Source organism: Bos mutus, chromosome 14 (assembly GCF_027580195.1).
Source record: "Bos mutus isolate GX-2022 chromosome 14, NWIPB_WYAK_1.1, whole genome shotgun sequence".
In the NCBI taxonomy this organism is placed as follows: domain Eukaryota; kingdom Metazoa; phylum Chordata; class Mammalia; order Artiodactyla; family Bovidae; genus Bos; species Bos mutus.
This window is the reverse complement of record NC_091630.1, coordinates 23,900,733-23,918,025: the sequence shown is the minus strand read 5'-3', so window position 1 is coordinate 23,918,025 and position 17,293 is coordinate 23,900,733. Positions and strand designations below refer to the sequence as shown.

General features: G+C 39.5%; 1 protein-coding gene across 4 annotated transcripts in view; it reads right to left on the bottom strand.

The window, feature by feature from the left end:
* The window catches only part of OXR1 (oxidation resistance 1), a 550,155-nt gene that overhangs the window by 272,380 nt on the left and 260,482 nt on the right, over window positions 1–17,293 (bottom strand). For all 4 annotated transcript variants that reach the window (XM_070382170.1, XM_070382171.1, XM_070382172.1 and 1 more), the window contains exon 3: window positions 12,988–13,184. In XM_070382170.1, coding sequence (XP_070238271.1) covers window positions 12,988–13,184 — 197 coding nt within the window. The remainder of the gene's footprint in view (window positions 1–12,987; window positions 13,185–17,293) is intronic.

Below are 17,293 nucleotides of genomic sequence, written 5' to 3'. Positions count from 1 at the left end.
AAGTCATTTTTCTCAAGAACATAATTTAATTTGAACCCTCAGAGCAGTTATCCATTTTGTTTTTGTGCTTATAGATAGTGACCTGCATGACAAGTTGGTTCTTCTGATTAAATCAGAGAGACTTCCTGGTTTTACATGAAGAATCTTCTAGCTTGGAAAGAAGGTAGGTGCTGGTTCAGTGATGACCTAGTTTTATGCTGCAGAATGTATTGCCTCCAGCAAGAGTAGTTTTTTCCATTTTTTTCCCCCTCTGTCTCCCATTACAGTATTTTTCACTTTAGAGTTGATCTTTTTTATTCATATAATTAAAAAGTCTGGATTCAAAATGAGAGTCATATAAGTTATGTGATGATACTTTAAAATGCCTGGTGTATTGCAATTAAAAAGCAGTTAAATATGTCTTGCTTTCCCCTTTTTAGAATTTCCAAACCAGTTATTACTGCTTTAATTTTACCAACTACTCAGAAAAATTCCCAAGGAACCCCTAATTTAATAGACATTCTTTTCGATATATAAGCAGCCTGGGGTTAGCAAGATACACATTTGTATTTAATTGTGCTTCATTAAGTTTGGAGGTTGAAAGTACTCTATTCTGAAGGCAGGGCAAAGGACAAGATCAGTGTATGTCAGACTTTTTCAATTCCATAGAAGAGTAATAGTTCAAAAGAATAGTTTAGGGATATTTCCTAACAATTTTGACAAGTGAGGAGGTTTAAAAATAACACATCTTATTAAAAATTTCTACAGAAGTAATACACATATTATGTCATCATTTCACAGACATAATGTTAAAGTATCATCCCTTTGGAGAAGGCAATGGCACCCCACTCCAGTACTCTTGCTTGGAAAATCCCATGGACAGAGGAGCCTGGTGGGCTGCGGTCCAAGGGGTCACAAAGAGTTGGACGTGACTGAGCGACTTCACTAACATAAGAAAGGAGTTAAGAAAAGAAAGACAGGGAAAGAGAGAAGGAGGGGAAGAAGGACAGAAAGAAGAAAGGATGAGTAAAAAGAAGGAAAAGATGGTCACTTTGGTCAAATACATGTAATTTCATGAAAAACTAGTATTTTTTTTTTAAATGCATTTGTTTCACCATCAGTGGTATGGACTAGCCCTTGCAAAACCACTCACTGAGATCTCTGTCAATGCTCTAGTCTCATTTTGTTTTTGAGAAAAGAACCTGACCTGAAAACGTTTGGAAGATAAGCTGTTTACCATTAGTTATCAACCTACTTAGATTCTTTCCTTGGTTTTGCCACTATTTCCAGTGTGATTGTGAATAAATCTTCAACTTTCAGACACTTAGTTCCACAGAATGCTACCTAGTGGCCATAATAAGTATCCACTCATTAATGTTGAGTGGAATGTTATTAATATAAGCATTCACCCAATTCAACATGTATTTGTTAGTAACCTAAGACACAGACAATGCATATGCTAAAATGCTGTGGATTTATCCATGTGATCAAATTTGGGGAAGGGGTGGCCAAGTATGGGGGGAATTGGGGTGGAATTCTAACACTGTTGTAGGCAGAAGGAAATACTTCCATAAAGCCCATGACACATCATACAGAAGCATGGCTAGAGGGCAGGGCTGGGGTCTGAGACTAAGCTGGACAGCAAACTGGGGCACAGAATGAAAGGTCTATAGAGCAACAACCTTATCTGGTGGGGAATGAGAAACTGCCAGCTAAAAACCAAGAGATAAGCGAGCATATCCACAAGGATCAGGACTGGAGGCTGGCTTCATATATGCAGGAGGGAAGGGATCATGGCACCTCATTCAAGCCATATCTTTAATGCTCAACAACAATTCACTAATATTCATGGAGAACCTCCAAGGTCTAGGCACTTTATACAGACAACTTCATATACTCGTCACAACAGCCTTTTCGGGAAGCACCAGTTTTTATTTTCTTTTGTAAGTAAAGACACTGAGCTTTGAGTATCTTGTCCATGGTTTAAGGATCTTGTTCATGGTCACATAACTGGCAGGGGGAATGGGATTCCAACTTAGACATCACATTTCATAGGCCAAGTTCCTCACTGATCCACCCTGCCTTTGGGAGCAGAAGTAGGAACTCTGTAAGTACTATGGGATGCGTGACTATCCTTCTGCCTTCCTGCCATGGGTCAAAACCATTCAGGATCTCAGAGAGCTGATCTTAGCACTTTTCCAGGCAAGTTGATGCCTAAACCACTCTTAAGACATAACAGCTGTACTTCAGAAAACAAAACCCAAACTTCCCAGTACATGTGCTCAATTTGTTACACTCCCTTGATACTTCATTTTAATATTCTTTGCTACAACCTATTCTTTTCTTAGAAATGAAGAACATCTGGGCACCTCCTCTTTAAAACAATGCTGGGAAGCTTGAGAATCACTAAATTTCCCATCAATCATTTTCTTCTTCATGCTGCAAATATCAATTCTTCATGCTACAAATATCAATCCCATTAGTCTTTTCATAAACTAATTCTATGCCAAGTGAAAAACAACTCTTTGAAATAAATCTATTATTATACATCAAATGCCCTGTAATTGAAACCAGCTTAATTGATTTCTCAGAACTGTATCATTTATTTGCTAGAATGTTTACAAAAATTGTATAAGATTTAAACACATTTTACCAAGTAACTTTTCTATTGCCTTCTTCCCTTAACCTGTTTTACTGTTCTTTAAAAACTTATCATTCTTTGACAATGTGTTAAATATCCCATTTATTTATGGCTTGTTTTTCCCAGTAGAATATAAGCACCTGAGCACTTGGACTTCATCTATTTTCTCTTGTGTTCCTGGCACTTCAAATAAGACCTGGTATGTACTAGGCATTTAGTAAGTACTTATTCAATTAATAAGTGGATAGGTTAACAAATGAAGGAACATATTTTCATATATGGAAAATTCTGAGTTAAACACATGCACTAAATAAACCCTGAATTTGTTCCTCTGAATACAACTAGAAATTACTGTGTAAAGAATAGTGACTGGTTCATCATAGGTGGTATCCAACGAAGAGAAGGTGGTGCAGTGAGATTAATATAGAAAGGATAAAAAGTAGAGACTAGGCATAAGGGCAAACAGGAGATTAAAAGGGGTGAGCAGACTGTTAGTTCCCTTGACAAGGTGAGGACCTGAACGTAAGTCTCAACTGAAAGAAGGTTCCAGAGGTATTCAGACACCTGTTGGCCAAGGAGTGCCCTACTGGCCCTGTTTGGAAACCCTGCAAAGCTAGGAACCTGGGAAGGCTAAACTCAGCCCTTTTCTGTCTTCTCCTTGAACTTGCAGAGAGCATTTAAATAGTGTAAGTAATTAAAAAAAGGGCTTTAAGTATAAGATATGACACCATTAAACTCCTAGAAGAGAACACAGGCACAACGTTCTCTAACATAAATAGCAGCAACGTTTTCTTAGGTTGGTCTCCCAAGGCAGAAGAAATAAGAGCAAAAATAAACAAATGGGACCTAATCAAAGTTATTAGCTTTTGCATAGCAAAGAAAACCATAAAACAAAAAGACTACCTAAGACACAGCAGAAAATATTCTGCTAACAATGCAACCAACTAGTGTTTAATTTGCAAAATATACAAACACCTCATACAGCTCAATATAAAAACAAAACCCAAACAAACTGACCAAAAAATGGAGACAAGGCCTACATAGACATTTCTCCAAAGAAGACATACAAATGGCCAACAGCCATATGAAAAGATGTTCAACATTGCTATTAGAGAAATGCAAGTTAAAACTATAATGAGTTTTCACCTCATGACAGTCAAAGCAGCCATAATTAAAAGTTTACAAATTATAAATATTGGAGGGGGTATGGAAAAAAGGAACCATCCTACACTGTTGGTGGGAATGTAAATTGGGGCAGCCATTATGGACAACGGTATGGAGGGTCTTTGAAAACTAAAAACAGAGTTAACATATGATCCAACAATCCCATTCTTGGCCACATATATGCAAAAGACAAAAACTCTAATTTGAAAAGATGCATGCACCACAATGTTCAATGTAGTGTTATTTACAATATCCAAGACATGGAAGCTACCTAAATGTCCATCGATGAATGGATAAAGAAAATGTAGTATATGTATGTATATGTGTGTGTATGTATGTGTATATATACATATATATATGGAATAAAGCCATAAAATGAGTGAAATAATGTTATTTGCAACAACACGGATGACCTGGAGATTATCATACTAAGTGAAGTAGGAGAAAGATAAATATTATATAATATCACTTATATGTGGAAACTAAAAAAATGATAGAAATTAACTTATTTACAAAACAGAAACAGACTCACAGATATAGAAGACTGCTGCTGCTGCTAAGTCGCTTCAGCCTTGTCCGACTCTGTGCGACCCCATAGACGGCAGCCCACCAGGCTCCTTGGTCCCTGAGATTCTCCAGGCAAAAACACTGGAGTGGGTTGCCATTTCCTTCTCCAATGCATTAAAGTGAAAAGTGAAAGTGAAGTCGTTCAGTTGTGTCTGACTCCTAGCGACCCCATGGACTGCAGCCTACCGGGCTCCTCTGTCCATGGGATTTTCCAGGCAAGAGTACTGGAGTGGGGTGCCATTGCCTTTTCCATAGAAGACTAACTGTTAAAAAAGCGGAAGAGACTTCCCTGGTGGCTCAGATGGTAAAGCATCTGCCTATAGTGTGGGAGCCCAGTTTGATCCCTGGTCGGGAAGGTCCCCTGGAGAAGGAAATGGCAACCCACTCCAGTAGTCTTGCATGGAAAATCCCATGGATGGAGGAGCCTGCTAGGCTACAGTCCATGGGGTTGCAAAGAGTCAGACATGACTGAGTGACTTCACTTTCACCTTCACCAACGGGGAAAGGTTGGGGGAGGGATAAATTAGGAATTTGGGATTAACAGATACACACTACTATATCTAAAATAAACAACAAGGCCCTACTGTATAGCACAGGGAACTATATTCTACATCTTGTAATAAAGTATAAAAGAAAAGAAACCCCCCCAAAAAATGTATGTATAACTGAGTTGCTTTGCACAACAGAAACTATCACAACATTATAAATCAATTATGCTGCAATTTAAAAAAATTAAAATGAGGGCTTTGCTAACTCTAAACTTTTTATTTTCTAACAGATATCAAGGTTGTATGATCTTATTCACTGCTCCTCACAGCAGGGATTCCAATCCTTCTCTAGTGCGCTGAGTTTTCAAAGCTCTTCCTTAAATTGAACTTTTAACAGGTCTCCTCCCTCTTCCCCCACTGAGAAGGGCAAGGATCGTCACCTCCACCTCCCCTAGCACCCCTCTCTCACTCCTCTGTCCCATCCCTAAAGTTTATTGAGCACTTACTGTGTGCCTCACACTGAACTAAGTGCTGGGATTAGTGAAATTTATGGCATCCTTCCCTCCTCATAAGAAGTGACAGTTGGTATGGAGACAGACAACACTAGAAGATAAGGAAGACAGGTAGGTGCCAGATGCAAGGCAGCTGATAAGCAAGGACAGTGGAGGGTGGTGAAGAGTGGCTGGATCTATGCAGTCAATAAAGAGCCCCTGTGTTTTTACAATCTGATGTGATTTGTCCATCTTTTGGATTCCACTGCACTTGGAGTGAACCTCTCCTGCCCTTCCTGCTCCTCTCTCATCTCCCCTCTGCACCCCACCCCTCACCATGGCACTGGGGGGCATCTGTCTTGTGTTCCACTCAATGACGTGCCTGCTTTAATCAGACACTCCCTCCTCCCAACTCCCCGCCCCCCCCCACCACACACACAGTAAACACCTTGAAAGCAGAGATCTCTGTTTTACTCTTTTTATTCTGAACAGCATCTGCTATCAGGCCTCCCACAGCAAGGTCTGATCGGAGATTAATCAGCATTTTGTGTCAATGAATGACTCTGATTACAGAGCATCTATTCAAGAGCTGTCGCACTTCCTAACTTTCAAGGGGAAAATCTCAGAATGGAAAGAAATGAGCACCTTTTACTAACAGTCACAGACGCTGGAATTTTGGCTTTAAGACTCTGAACCAAGGAACAAATATTACCTGGACCGTACAAGCTCAGCTTAGGGAGCGATGGGACACTTTGGGGTCCTGTGTGCTTAGCCTTCTTCTCTACCTCTACGCCTACCTTACAGCTCTTTCAGAAGTCCTTGCATGTAGTTCTCTGGATTAAAGGTAGCAAGTACGTGGAGTATGAAAAATGAGTCTATTATTTGATTTCATCTTCCATCTGTTTTTTTTTTTTTTTCTTCTTCTTTTTGGACACAGCACGAGGCTTGTGGGATCGTAGATTCCCGACCAGAAAGCAAATCTAGGACCTTGGCAGTGAAAGTTCGGACCCCTAACCACTGGACCACCAGGGAATTCCCTCATCTTCCATTTAAAAAAAAAATTTTTTTTTAAATTTTATTTTTTAACTTTACAATATTGTATTGGTTTTGCCATATATCGAAATGAATCCGCCACAGGTATACATGTGTTCCCCATCCTGAACCCTCCTCCCTCCTCCCTCCCCATACCATCCCTCTGGGTCGTCCCAGTGCACCAGCCCCAAGCATCCAGTATCGTGCATCGAACCCGGACTGGCGACTCGTTTCATATATGATATTATACATGTTTTTAAAGTAGGGATTATGTTTTTCAAGGCTATGCAGGTTCCTCATATAAACTGCCAAACTCAAATGGCTTTATTGAGCATGAACAAAAATTAGAGTAGGGAAGAATTCTATTCTTTTTTCATCTGTTTAGCCATTAGAGCTAGTCCACTAATTTAATGTTGTATTATTCTAGTTCTAATTAGCACTTTCGTTTAAAAATAATCATAGAATTTTAAGTATGTGAAGAACTTCAAATATCTAGCCCAGTTGTAGGTCACAGCTCCTTAACAGAACATGCAATCAATTTAGTGAGCTAAATTAAATGACTACATTAAATTTAAATGACTGCATTTAAGACATGAGAAAATAACAATTATAATGAATAGAAAGGAAATGTTTTCTGAAAATTTTTTTCAGCTGTGTTGTGGTTGAGTGTGCATGGGGTAAGTAGTGTAAAATGTATTAGGCAAAATGCTAAAATAGTTCCCAATATTTCTTACCCCTCTCACCCTTCCTGAGATCCCCAGGCCTGTGATGGTGATGGACATCACTCCCATGATTAGCTTTTGTTGACTTTCAAACATGGAGATCATCTCTGTGGCCCTGACCTAACTACACAAGCCCTTTAAGGGCAGAAAGCTTTCTTGCAAGCCTGAGGAGAGAAAGTCAGAGATGCATCATGGGAAATATCTGACACACAGTTACTGGCTTGAAGATGGAAAAGGCCACGTGACACGCGAAGAGAGTAGCCTCTGAAAGCTAGGAGTGAAGCTTCAGCCGATCGCCAACAAGGGAAAGGGGACCTCGGTCCTACAAAGGAGAAGAATTGAATTCTGCCAACAAAAGGAATGAACTTAGAAGCATTCACTCCCTTTGTTGGAGGTCTATCCTTCCCTAGCTGGACCAATCTGCAGACAAGAACTCAGCCCAGCTAATACCTTGAGTTAAGCCTTGTAGATACACCCTGAGCAGAGAACCTAGGCATGCTATGTGGACTTCTGACCTATACAACTATGAACTGATAAATGGGTGTTGTTTTAAACAGCTAAGTTTGTGGTAATTTGTTTCATTGCAATAGAAAATGAATACAATATTTTACACGGTCAATTGTAAAATAAAGAATGCAAGAGAAAAAAAATACTCAGAAAGACCAATTTGCTATAAATCTATCACTGTACAGATGAGAAAGTTAAGGTCAAGTGTTGGTAAATAACTGTGCAAGACTGTACACTTAGTGACAGAAGCAGCACAGAGAAAGCTCTTTCTTTAGCCATAGTCCTGATACCGTGATTACAACTGTTTCAATCTAGCTAAAGACTCATATATCTCACATTGAAAGAGAAAAGCTTTTCCCCTACTTATTTCAAAACAACAAAATTTTATTACACTTCTTGTAAGATGAATTATTCTCCTACAAAAAGTAATGAATTTATGCTGTGCCATGTTTTGGTTGCTATAATAGGCTTAATATATTTCTGCTGCTGCTGCTAAGTCACTTCAGTCGTGTCTGACTCTTTGTGACCCCATAGACGGCAGCCCACCAGGCTCCCCCGTCCCTGAAATTCTCCAGGCAAGAATTCTGGAGTGGGTTGCCATTTACTCCTCCAAATATTTCTGCTATTAAGAATAATTAAGGACCTGAATCTACTGCCTACATAAGGAGGCACTAATTTCTCTTTGTAGAGTTCTCTCAATAGGAAGTAGATCCATAAACAAGTTCACGAGGGATAAAAGCTGAGAGATCAAAAGAAATTTCTAGAAAAGCTACTGCAGCGACTCAGCCACTAAGGGACACTTAAATAATTCCAAAAAAGTTTTAGCTCTTTTTGAAAACGTCATTTATTTTTAATTGAAGTTCTTTTTTTAATTTAAAAATTCTCTGAATTATTGCTTGAATTTTCATAAATCATTTCATTGCTAAATTTAAATGTAGTAGTCAACTTAGCCACAAGAGGGTTTTTCCAGTTGTGTGAGTCATAAGTTGAGGCACTGAAAGCTATGTTTATTTTTTTTTTTTTAATTTATATTGGAGTATAGTTGCTTTACAATATCGTGTGAGTGTCTGCTGTACTGAAAAGTAAATTAGTTATACACATAATCCCCTTTTTAGTTTTCCTAGAGTTCCTAGAGTTGCCTAGTTTTTAGTTTTTCAGAGTTCCCTGTTCTATATATTAGGTTCTCATTAGATATTTATTTTATACATATGTGTGTGTGTGTATGTGTGTGTGTGCACACTCAGTCGTATCCAACTCTTTGCGACCCCATGAACTGTAGCCCACCAGGCTCCTCTGTCCATGGAATTTCCCAGGCAAGAATACTGGGAGGGGTTGCCATTTCTCCAGGGATCTTCCGACCCAGGGATCGATCTCCCATCTCTTGTGTCTCCTGCACTGAGGCAAGTTCTTTATAAGCTGAGCCACCAGAAAAGTGCATTTTATACATCAGTTCAGTTCAGTCAGTCAGTTGTGTGTAACTCCTTGCGACCCCATTGACTGCAGCACACCAGGCTTCCCTGTCCATCACTAACTCCTGGAGCTTGCTCAAACTCAGGTCCATTGAGTCAGTGATGCCATTCAACCATCTCATCTTCTGTCATCTTCTTCTCCTGCCTTTGATTTTTCCCAGCATCAGGGTCTTTTCAAATAGGTCAGTTCTTCCCATCAGGTGGCCAATGTATTGGAGTTTCAGCTTCAACATCAATCCTTCCAATGAACACTCAGGACTGATCTTTAGGATGGACTGGTTGGATCTACTTGCAGTCCAAGGGACTCTCAAGAGTCTTCTCCAACACCACAGTTCAAAAGCATCAATTCTTTGGTGCTCAGCTTTCTTTACAGTCCAATTCTCAAATCCATACATGACTACTAGAAAAACCATAGCTTTGACTAGACAGACCTTTGTTGTCAAAGTAATGTCTCGCTTTTTAATATGCTGTCTAGATTTATACATGGTAGAGTATATATGTCAATCTCAATCTCCCCATTCAATCATCCCTCCCTTCCCCGCTCTGTAACCATAAGTTTGCTCTCTACATCTATGTCTCTATTTCTCCTTTGCAAGTAAGTTCACCTGTACCACTTATCTAGATTCCACATATAAGTCACATTATATAATACTGTTTTTGTCTTTCTGACCTACTTCTTTCTACATGACAGTCTTCAGGTCTCTCCATTTTTTTGGAAATGGCACTGTTTTATTCCTTTATGACTGAGCAATGTTTCACTGTATATATGTACCATACTGAATAGTATCTTTAAACAAAAGGGTATATTGGCCAGTGGATGGGTTAGTTGGCATGGTTAACTTAAGTGAAATTATCCGGGGATTGCAGTAAAAATATCACTCTACTGTATTTTCGATAGAAACTCTTGGCTCACCTCTTTGTCAAGGGGGTTGGTATCATTCTGAGTGACAGAGGCTAATGCTAAAATGTCATGAGAAGGTTAATTTCATTCACAGAGTCGGCTATCTCTGGCTCACAATTTTTTGTTTAATTCCTTTAATTTTCTATCTCTCATCCATAAACAGAGACTATAGTACTTAACAAGACTTGTGAAGATCAACTGAGATTGAAGGAACTTAACTTATGCCTGGTATTGAGAATTACTCATAAATGGCAATTAAAATTGTTGTTGTTTATCACCAACACATTTACCAAGGGATACTAAATAGACTTGTTCTGCAAAATGATCTTTCAACACAGGTGATTTACATGGTTGCTAATATTTCAATCTTGAAAATGTCTCCAGGTCCAAATTAGTAGAAGGGTGATATCAAAAAAGGAAAGTTGACAATTCTTTTGTCTATTTTAATATACAGACATGTCACTGACAGCAGTTATGAATAAAATTCTTGCAAATCCAATACTTAACCATTCACTAGTGGCAGGGCTATTTAAAATAACACAGTTCATCTTTTTGCAATTCAAACACAATTTATACTTTTATTTTCCATGCTTAGCTCTTTATTTCCTTTGATCAAGCTGGTCAATTTTTTGCTCTCATGTTCTCATCTTTAAGGAATACTGAAGTTGTAAGATAAGTTTTGTTTTCTGAAGGAAAAATACTGTCATCTTAGCTAGTTAATAAATCAGAAAAGCAGCAGATGGTTGTGGACATGTTGAAAGATGGAAGGAGAGGACACTGGGAAATGGAGAGAGGCAGTTATGTAAATGCCATGGGCTTTTGCAGCTGATTGCTTTTTAGAACTCTGCTATTATAAGTTTTACAAATGGAAATATGTTCCTGTCTACCTTCTCTCATATCAAGTCTCATTATAGGTGACCACTGACATCCTGAAAGACACCCATTAAAAAAGTAAGACACAAATAGCTTCATCTGGAAAGAGGAAACCTGAGAACAGATATAGGAAGAAGACATAATGGGAAGAGAAAGCATGGTTTTAGGCGCCAAATCCTGAATACAACTAGACATACATGGAGGCATCTCTTTAAGTGTGAAGGAAGTAATTTAACCCAAAGACAGAGTATAATGACTGCACAAAGTCACATAGAAAACTGGTGTGGGAATCAGAGTTGAAATCTGATACGATTACATTTCTAGATAGAGACACTAAAATATCTGAGAAAAATAATACAAACATCCCATGTTGGGAGCGCAGGGGTATTGGATACCATGTAAAACATGAGCCCTTTAATGTAACTTTGGTAAAACCATTAAGCCAACAGCATCTACTGTAAGGGTTTTCGGTGATGATTAAATCTCTCCAAGAGATAATAAGCAACACCGCTGCATCCATCATCTTCTTGGGTAAATTCATCTCCCCCATGTATGACCTCTGCCATATATACGTCTAGCAACTTTTGTCTCAATTAGACCACACACACTGAAAATTGTTACTGAGAGGTAGAAATCAAGGTCAAAGACATGATAAGCAAACACTGGTACATAAAAGTGGGCAATACAACTTATTTGTATTATCTCAAACACTTTAGGTGTTAAAGTTCAGAATTATAGGATATTATTCTACTTGAGAAAAAAGGGACACAATGTAGATAGGTTACTTATAATACTGAATATAAAATGAATGCTATGTAAATAGTTCTGGATGTACAGCAAACTTTGGATGGACATGAGTTTGAGCAAGCTCCAGGAGTTGGTGATGGACAGGGAAGCCTGGCGTGCTGCAGTCCATGGGGTTGCAAAGAGTCGGACATGACTGAGCAACTGAACTGAACTAAATGTGGACAGACCCTCTCCCTAGCCTACTATCTTATCATACAATGGGATCTGGACGTGATTCACTCTCTCCAATGTAATGTGCAAGGTGAAAACAGATCTACAACATTATTCGTCCTTCTTCAGAATGTAATAATTTTCTATTTTCTTAGTGGCTTTGTTAGTTACAGGCTGACATCAACCACCGCCTCAACAACCCGACAGAACAGGGTCAGCCACTTGAGAGCCTGGAGGGAAAATGAAAAGAACAAAAACCCAAAACCCACAGAGAAAACAGCACTGGCTAAAGACTGGCAAAAATGAAAACAACAGCACATAAGCTTAAAACTTAGAAAATCATATATCTATATGTAAGTTACTTCTGTTAGGCAGGATATAGAAAGTCTTCAAGCCTACTCTCTTACTTAACTTTGCTGAAGGCTTGTGGTATTTTTCCAACTCTATGTTCAGGCTGTATGAGAAAATGTCCATGGAAACCACCAGAAATACAGTTGCCCCTTTGTATCTGCAAGTTCCACATCCACATATTCAGCCAAACAAGGACTGAAAATATTTGGGGAGAAAAATTCAGAAAGTTCCAAAAAAAAAAATGCAATTGTTTTACACCCAGAATGATTTACATAGCATTCATATTCTATTTGGAGAAGGCAATGGCAACCCACTCCAGTACTCTTGCCTGGAAAATCCCATGGACAGAGGAGCCTGGTAGGCTGTAGTCCATGGGGTCACGAAGAATCGGACACTTTCTGAGTGACTTCACTTTCACTTTTCACTTTCATGCACTGGAGAAGGAAATGGCAACCCACTCCAGTGTTCTTGCCTGGAGAATCCCAGGGACGGCAGAGCCTGGTGGGCTGCCATCTGTGGGGTCGCACAGAGTCAGACACGACTGAAGCGACTTAGCAGCAGCAGTAGCAGCATATTCTATTTGGTATTATAAGTAATCTCGAGATGATTTAAAGTATATGGGAGGATGCGTGTAGGTTCTATGCAAATATTATGCTGGTTTATATAAAGGACTTGAGCATCCTCAGCTGTGGTGTCCTTTAGGGGTCCTGGAACCAATCCCCATGGATACTGAGCAACAGTTATATATATTATATAAACAAGGTGACATTAACCACAGCCCCTCACATTCACGGTTCTGATTCAATAGACGTCATCTACTCATTTGCATAAATCATGGCACTCACCAATGGTGTAGAACCTCTTCAGCTCACTTCTTCGGGAAGGATGTTTCTGGGAATTTGCTGCGTTGTTCTGTTCTTCTTCAATGATGGGCGTCTTGGGTGCCGGGGGCTTACTGGCTTGTGGCATTTGCTTTCCTGCACCAGCCAAAGGGTTGAACCCTGGAGCAGTAATATCCACCGACTGGGACTTTTTCTTCAACCTACAGGTAGAGCATACCACATGTGATAACTCCTGACTCCAGAGAGAGACACATTTTTTTTTTTCACATTTATCTCCATCATAATTTTTGTCAACAACTGAGTTACATTTGGCCTTGAAATAGAACAAGGTTTATTCAGAAATTACAGATCTTCCCTACAGTATTTTAAATCCTTCAAATATTTTTGAAACCAGTTGAGGGGAGGGGATCTTCTAATCAGAACATTTCATTAAAATACATTCAAATGTAAGGTGATAAAGGACTTTAACTGTTCGAATAGCAAACTAAAATCTGGTTTCAGACAAACACAATGCACTGAGGAATCGCTTGAAGTTTTGAGCAGAGTATTTTTTAATGTCACAGTAAAACATTAGTTAGAAACAAATAATTGCAACCCCCAGAAGAATAATGAAATGTTTATCTGTATAACTAGAGGCTGCCAGTGCTATTCTGTTTCATTGGTAACAGCATCTTAGCTGGAAAAATTACAGAGTTTATACTGTTTCTCCAGATACTCTTAATGACAGTAAGTATACTACTGCTCCTCCTAAACTTTAGAGAACGGACATAGGTCTAATAGGAAAAGCAAAAGCCCACGAGAGCATGAGAACATTTTTCTTGGTGTAAAAGTAATTGGTAAGTGATATGCCTGAAATTCAAATACTTCAAGCTACACAACCTGATATTTGTAACGTAACTGAACCCTAAGCCCAGCATACCCGTGCTTGGTACTTTTGGAGGCTAATGTTAAGTGTCATTTTTCAAGTCTTAATTCCCTACAGAAAACTAGTTGACAGTTTTATCAGTTATGGTAATCACACCTGCACATTTGCAACTTCCTAAAAGTTTCATAAAATTTCACACCTCCAGGTTTTAGTCAAGCTTTTCCAGTGTATTAGCTTCACTTTCTGCCCCACTGGTCAGACCCTGCTCCTGCTTCTACACTTGGCTTACATGTGGCCTTCTCTTGGACACTTTCTATGACACAGACCTTGGTGGCCTGACACCATTCTGCATGGGAGGTTATTCATAATGAGCTCTCAACAAGTCTTTATTAAATTGAATTTATCAGAGAAAAATCTTTGTTAAAGGAATAGAATATGCCAATTATTAAAAGATTCTTTAATGAAAGCAGTGCTTATTCAAATTTAGTCATTTAATTATCACCTGTAGCATATCTGCTATATTTCAGTTCAGTTCAGTTCAGTTGCTCAGTCAAATCTGACTCTACGACCCATGGACTGCAGCACGCCAGGCTTCCCTGTTCATCACCAACACTCAGAGCTTACTCAGATTCATGTCCATGGAGTCGGCGATGCCATCCAACCATCTCATCCTCTGTTGCCCCCTTCTCCTCTTGTCCTCAATCTTTCCCAGCATCGGGGTCTTTTCAAATGAGTTAGTTCTTCGCATCAGACAGCAAAGTATTGGAGTTTCAGCTTCAGCATCAGTCCTTCCAACAAAAATTCAGGACTGATTTCCTTTAGGATGGACTGGTTTACATACTACCTATGTGATCTACTTAATATTCATGAAAATTGACCTGCTTTATGAAAATTGCCAACAAGTATATTAACAAGTGCTAGACAGCACTAGTCATGAGACATATAAATTAAGATCACTTCACACTCAAAACAGAACCACCAGACTGGCTAAAATGTCAAAGACGTGACATGAAGTGTAGTGATAAGGAGCAATTGGAATTCCGGGACATTGACAGTGGAGACCACTCTGGGCAAATTCCTGCCACAATCTTAGCTGAAGGCATGCATCTTTTGCGTCATGCATTATATTCTTAATATTTATGCTACACAAATATAGACATATTCACCAAAAGGCCAATCAGGAATATTCATAGAAGCACTATTTATGAATACATAAATATCAAAAACAGCCCAAATGCCTACCAATAGTAGAAATGGGTAAATGGGTTGTGATAATACTTATAAAATGGAATTTTATACAGCTCCTGAAATGAAAGAACTACACCTGCTTGTAATGACACGGATGGGTCTCATAAAAATAACGTGAGCAAAAGGAGGCAGACAGAGAAAGGCTCATGCTACGGAATTCAGTTTATATGAAGTTCAGATAGAACTATCAAACTCTCTCTGCTATTAAAAGTGTGGATAGTGGGGAGTTATTACATTCACGGGCTTTTCAAGTGGTGCAGTGTGAAAGAATCCACCAGCGAATGCAGGAGGTACAAGAGACACAGGTTTGATCTCTGGATTGGGAAGATCCCCTGGAGAAGGAAACGGCAACCCAGTCCAGTATTCTTGCCTGGAAAATCCCATGGACAGGAGAGCCTGGCCATGGGGTTGCAAAGAGTTGGACATGACTGAGCAACGGAGCACACACACATTACACGGACAGAGACAGGAATGGCTTTCTGGGACTCTGGGACTGTTCTGTTTCCTGATCTGGGTTCTGGGTACCAGGATGTGTTTACTTTGTGAAAATCTCATCATCTACGGTTTCTGCATCTTTTCTGAGTATACAGTACACTCCAATAGAGCTTCCATTGGAAATTGGCTAAATTTTTAACTTATTCATTTAAAATTAAGATTATATATAGTTACTGAATAGCTGCTTGCCCCAAAGCAGCAAGTAAAAAGAAACAGAATGAAAGTCTTGCCTCTAGCCTCCCAAAGAGGGCCAGAGTAGAGTGAATCTAAAGAAGAACCCTTTCCTCACTGGGTTGGCTGGACCTCGTCCCCCTGCTTTCCGTGAACTGAAAGGGGCTATTCATTCATTCCTTGAAAGGCTACTTTGCATCAGCTGATATTTAGGGGACCAGGAACACACAGCGAACACAAAGAGGCAAAATATCTGCCATCGTGGAATCCTCATTCTCATGGAGGAAGACAAGTAATAAGTAACAAAACAAACCGATATATAACAAATCAGGTGGTGAGAAATGCTGTGATTAAAACAGAGTAAAAGGGATAGCCAACAAAAGTGGCCAAGCATATTGTTACATAAAGGAGAGCCAATGGAGGGCTCTCGGACCATCAGACTTCTGAGAAGAGACATGAAGGGAGAAGCTGTGAGAAATTTGGGGAGAAGTATTTCAGCAAATGGGGAACTTGTTTTTCTGCATTAGAGGAACAAAGTGACTGCAGGAGAGAAGCAGGAGATGAGGTCAACAAGATGGGGTCAACAAGATGCCCTCCATCAACAAGATGGGGTGCAGGAGAAAGAGGACAGATTATATAGAGTTTCAAGGTCATTTAAGAATGAGGCCAGGAGAGGGTCTGATCCAAGGAGGCAGGTCATGATGACTGTATATTAAAACACTTTGTTTGCTTTGCTGAAATCAGGTTGAAGGCTGTATCTCCAAGTTAAGCAAGCTGCATGCAATGACCTTCAAGGAGTCAATACCAAAAATCACTTAGAGTACCACATACTTGAGCAAACAGGGGTTTACTTTGCACAGGATTATGTACTTATTAATGCCATGGTCCTCCAACATCATCATTCTTGTCCGAGTCTGAAGTTTATGCACTGTAGCTGAAAGTTACAGTAGTGCTGTGAGCAGCATTAGATTAATACGTTAAGAAACAAGGTGAAGGTCATCGAGGCAACAACTTGGATTTGTTCCAACATGGTTTTCCAGAGAAGCACAGTTAGGCATACAAAGATGTAGACTACACTACAAATATATTAAACCCTAAAAACTCTAAGAAATCACCAATATTTGACCATTTTCACCTACAGAAATGTTAATTTTCTATAGTGCCTTTTACAAACTGTTTTAAGATCAAACGAGTTTCAGCATAAAGCAAGTTTTTTTTTTGGGGGGGGTAGGGTGGGGAGAGGCGGTACGAAGGAGTAGGAATTGAAAGGAAAGGTGCTACATTTTACTGAAAGAAATCCAACTGCTCTCTGCCTGTGTGCATGCTCTGTCACTCAGCTGTTTCCGATTCTTTGCAACCCCATGGACTGTAGCCCGCCAGACTCCTCTGTCCATGGAATTTTCAAGGCAAGAATACTGGAACGGGTTGTCATTTCCTTCTCTAGGGATCTTCCCAACACAGGTATCAAACCCACGTCTCCTGCATTAGCAGGCAGATTCTTTACCACTGAGTCACCCGGGAAGCCCAACT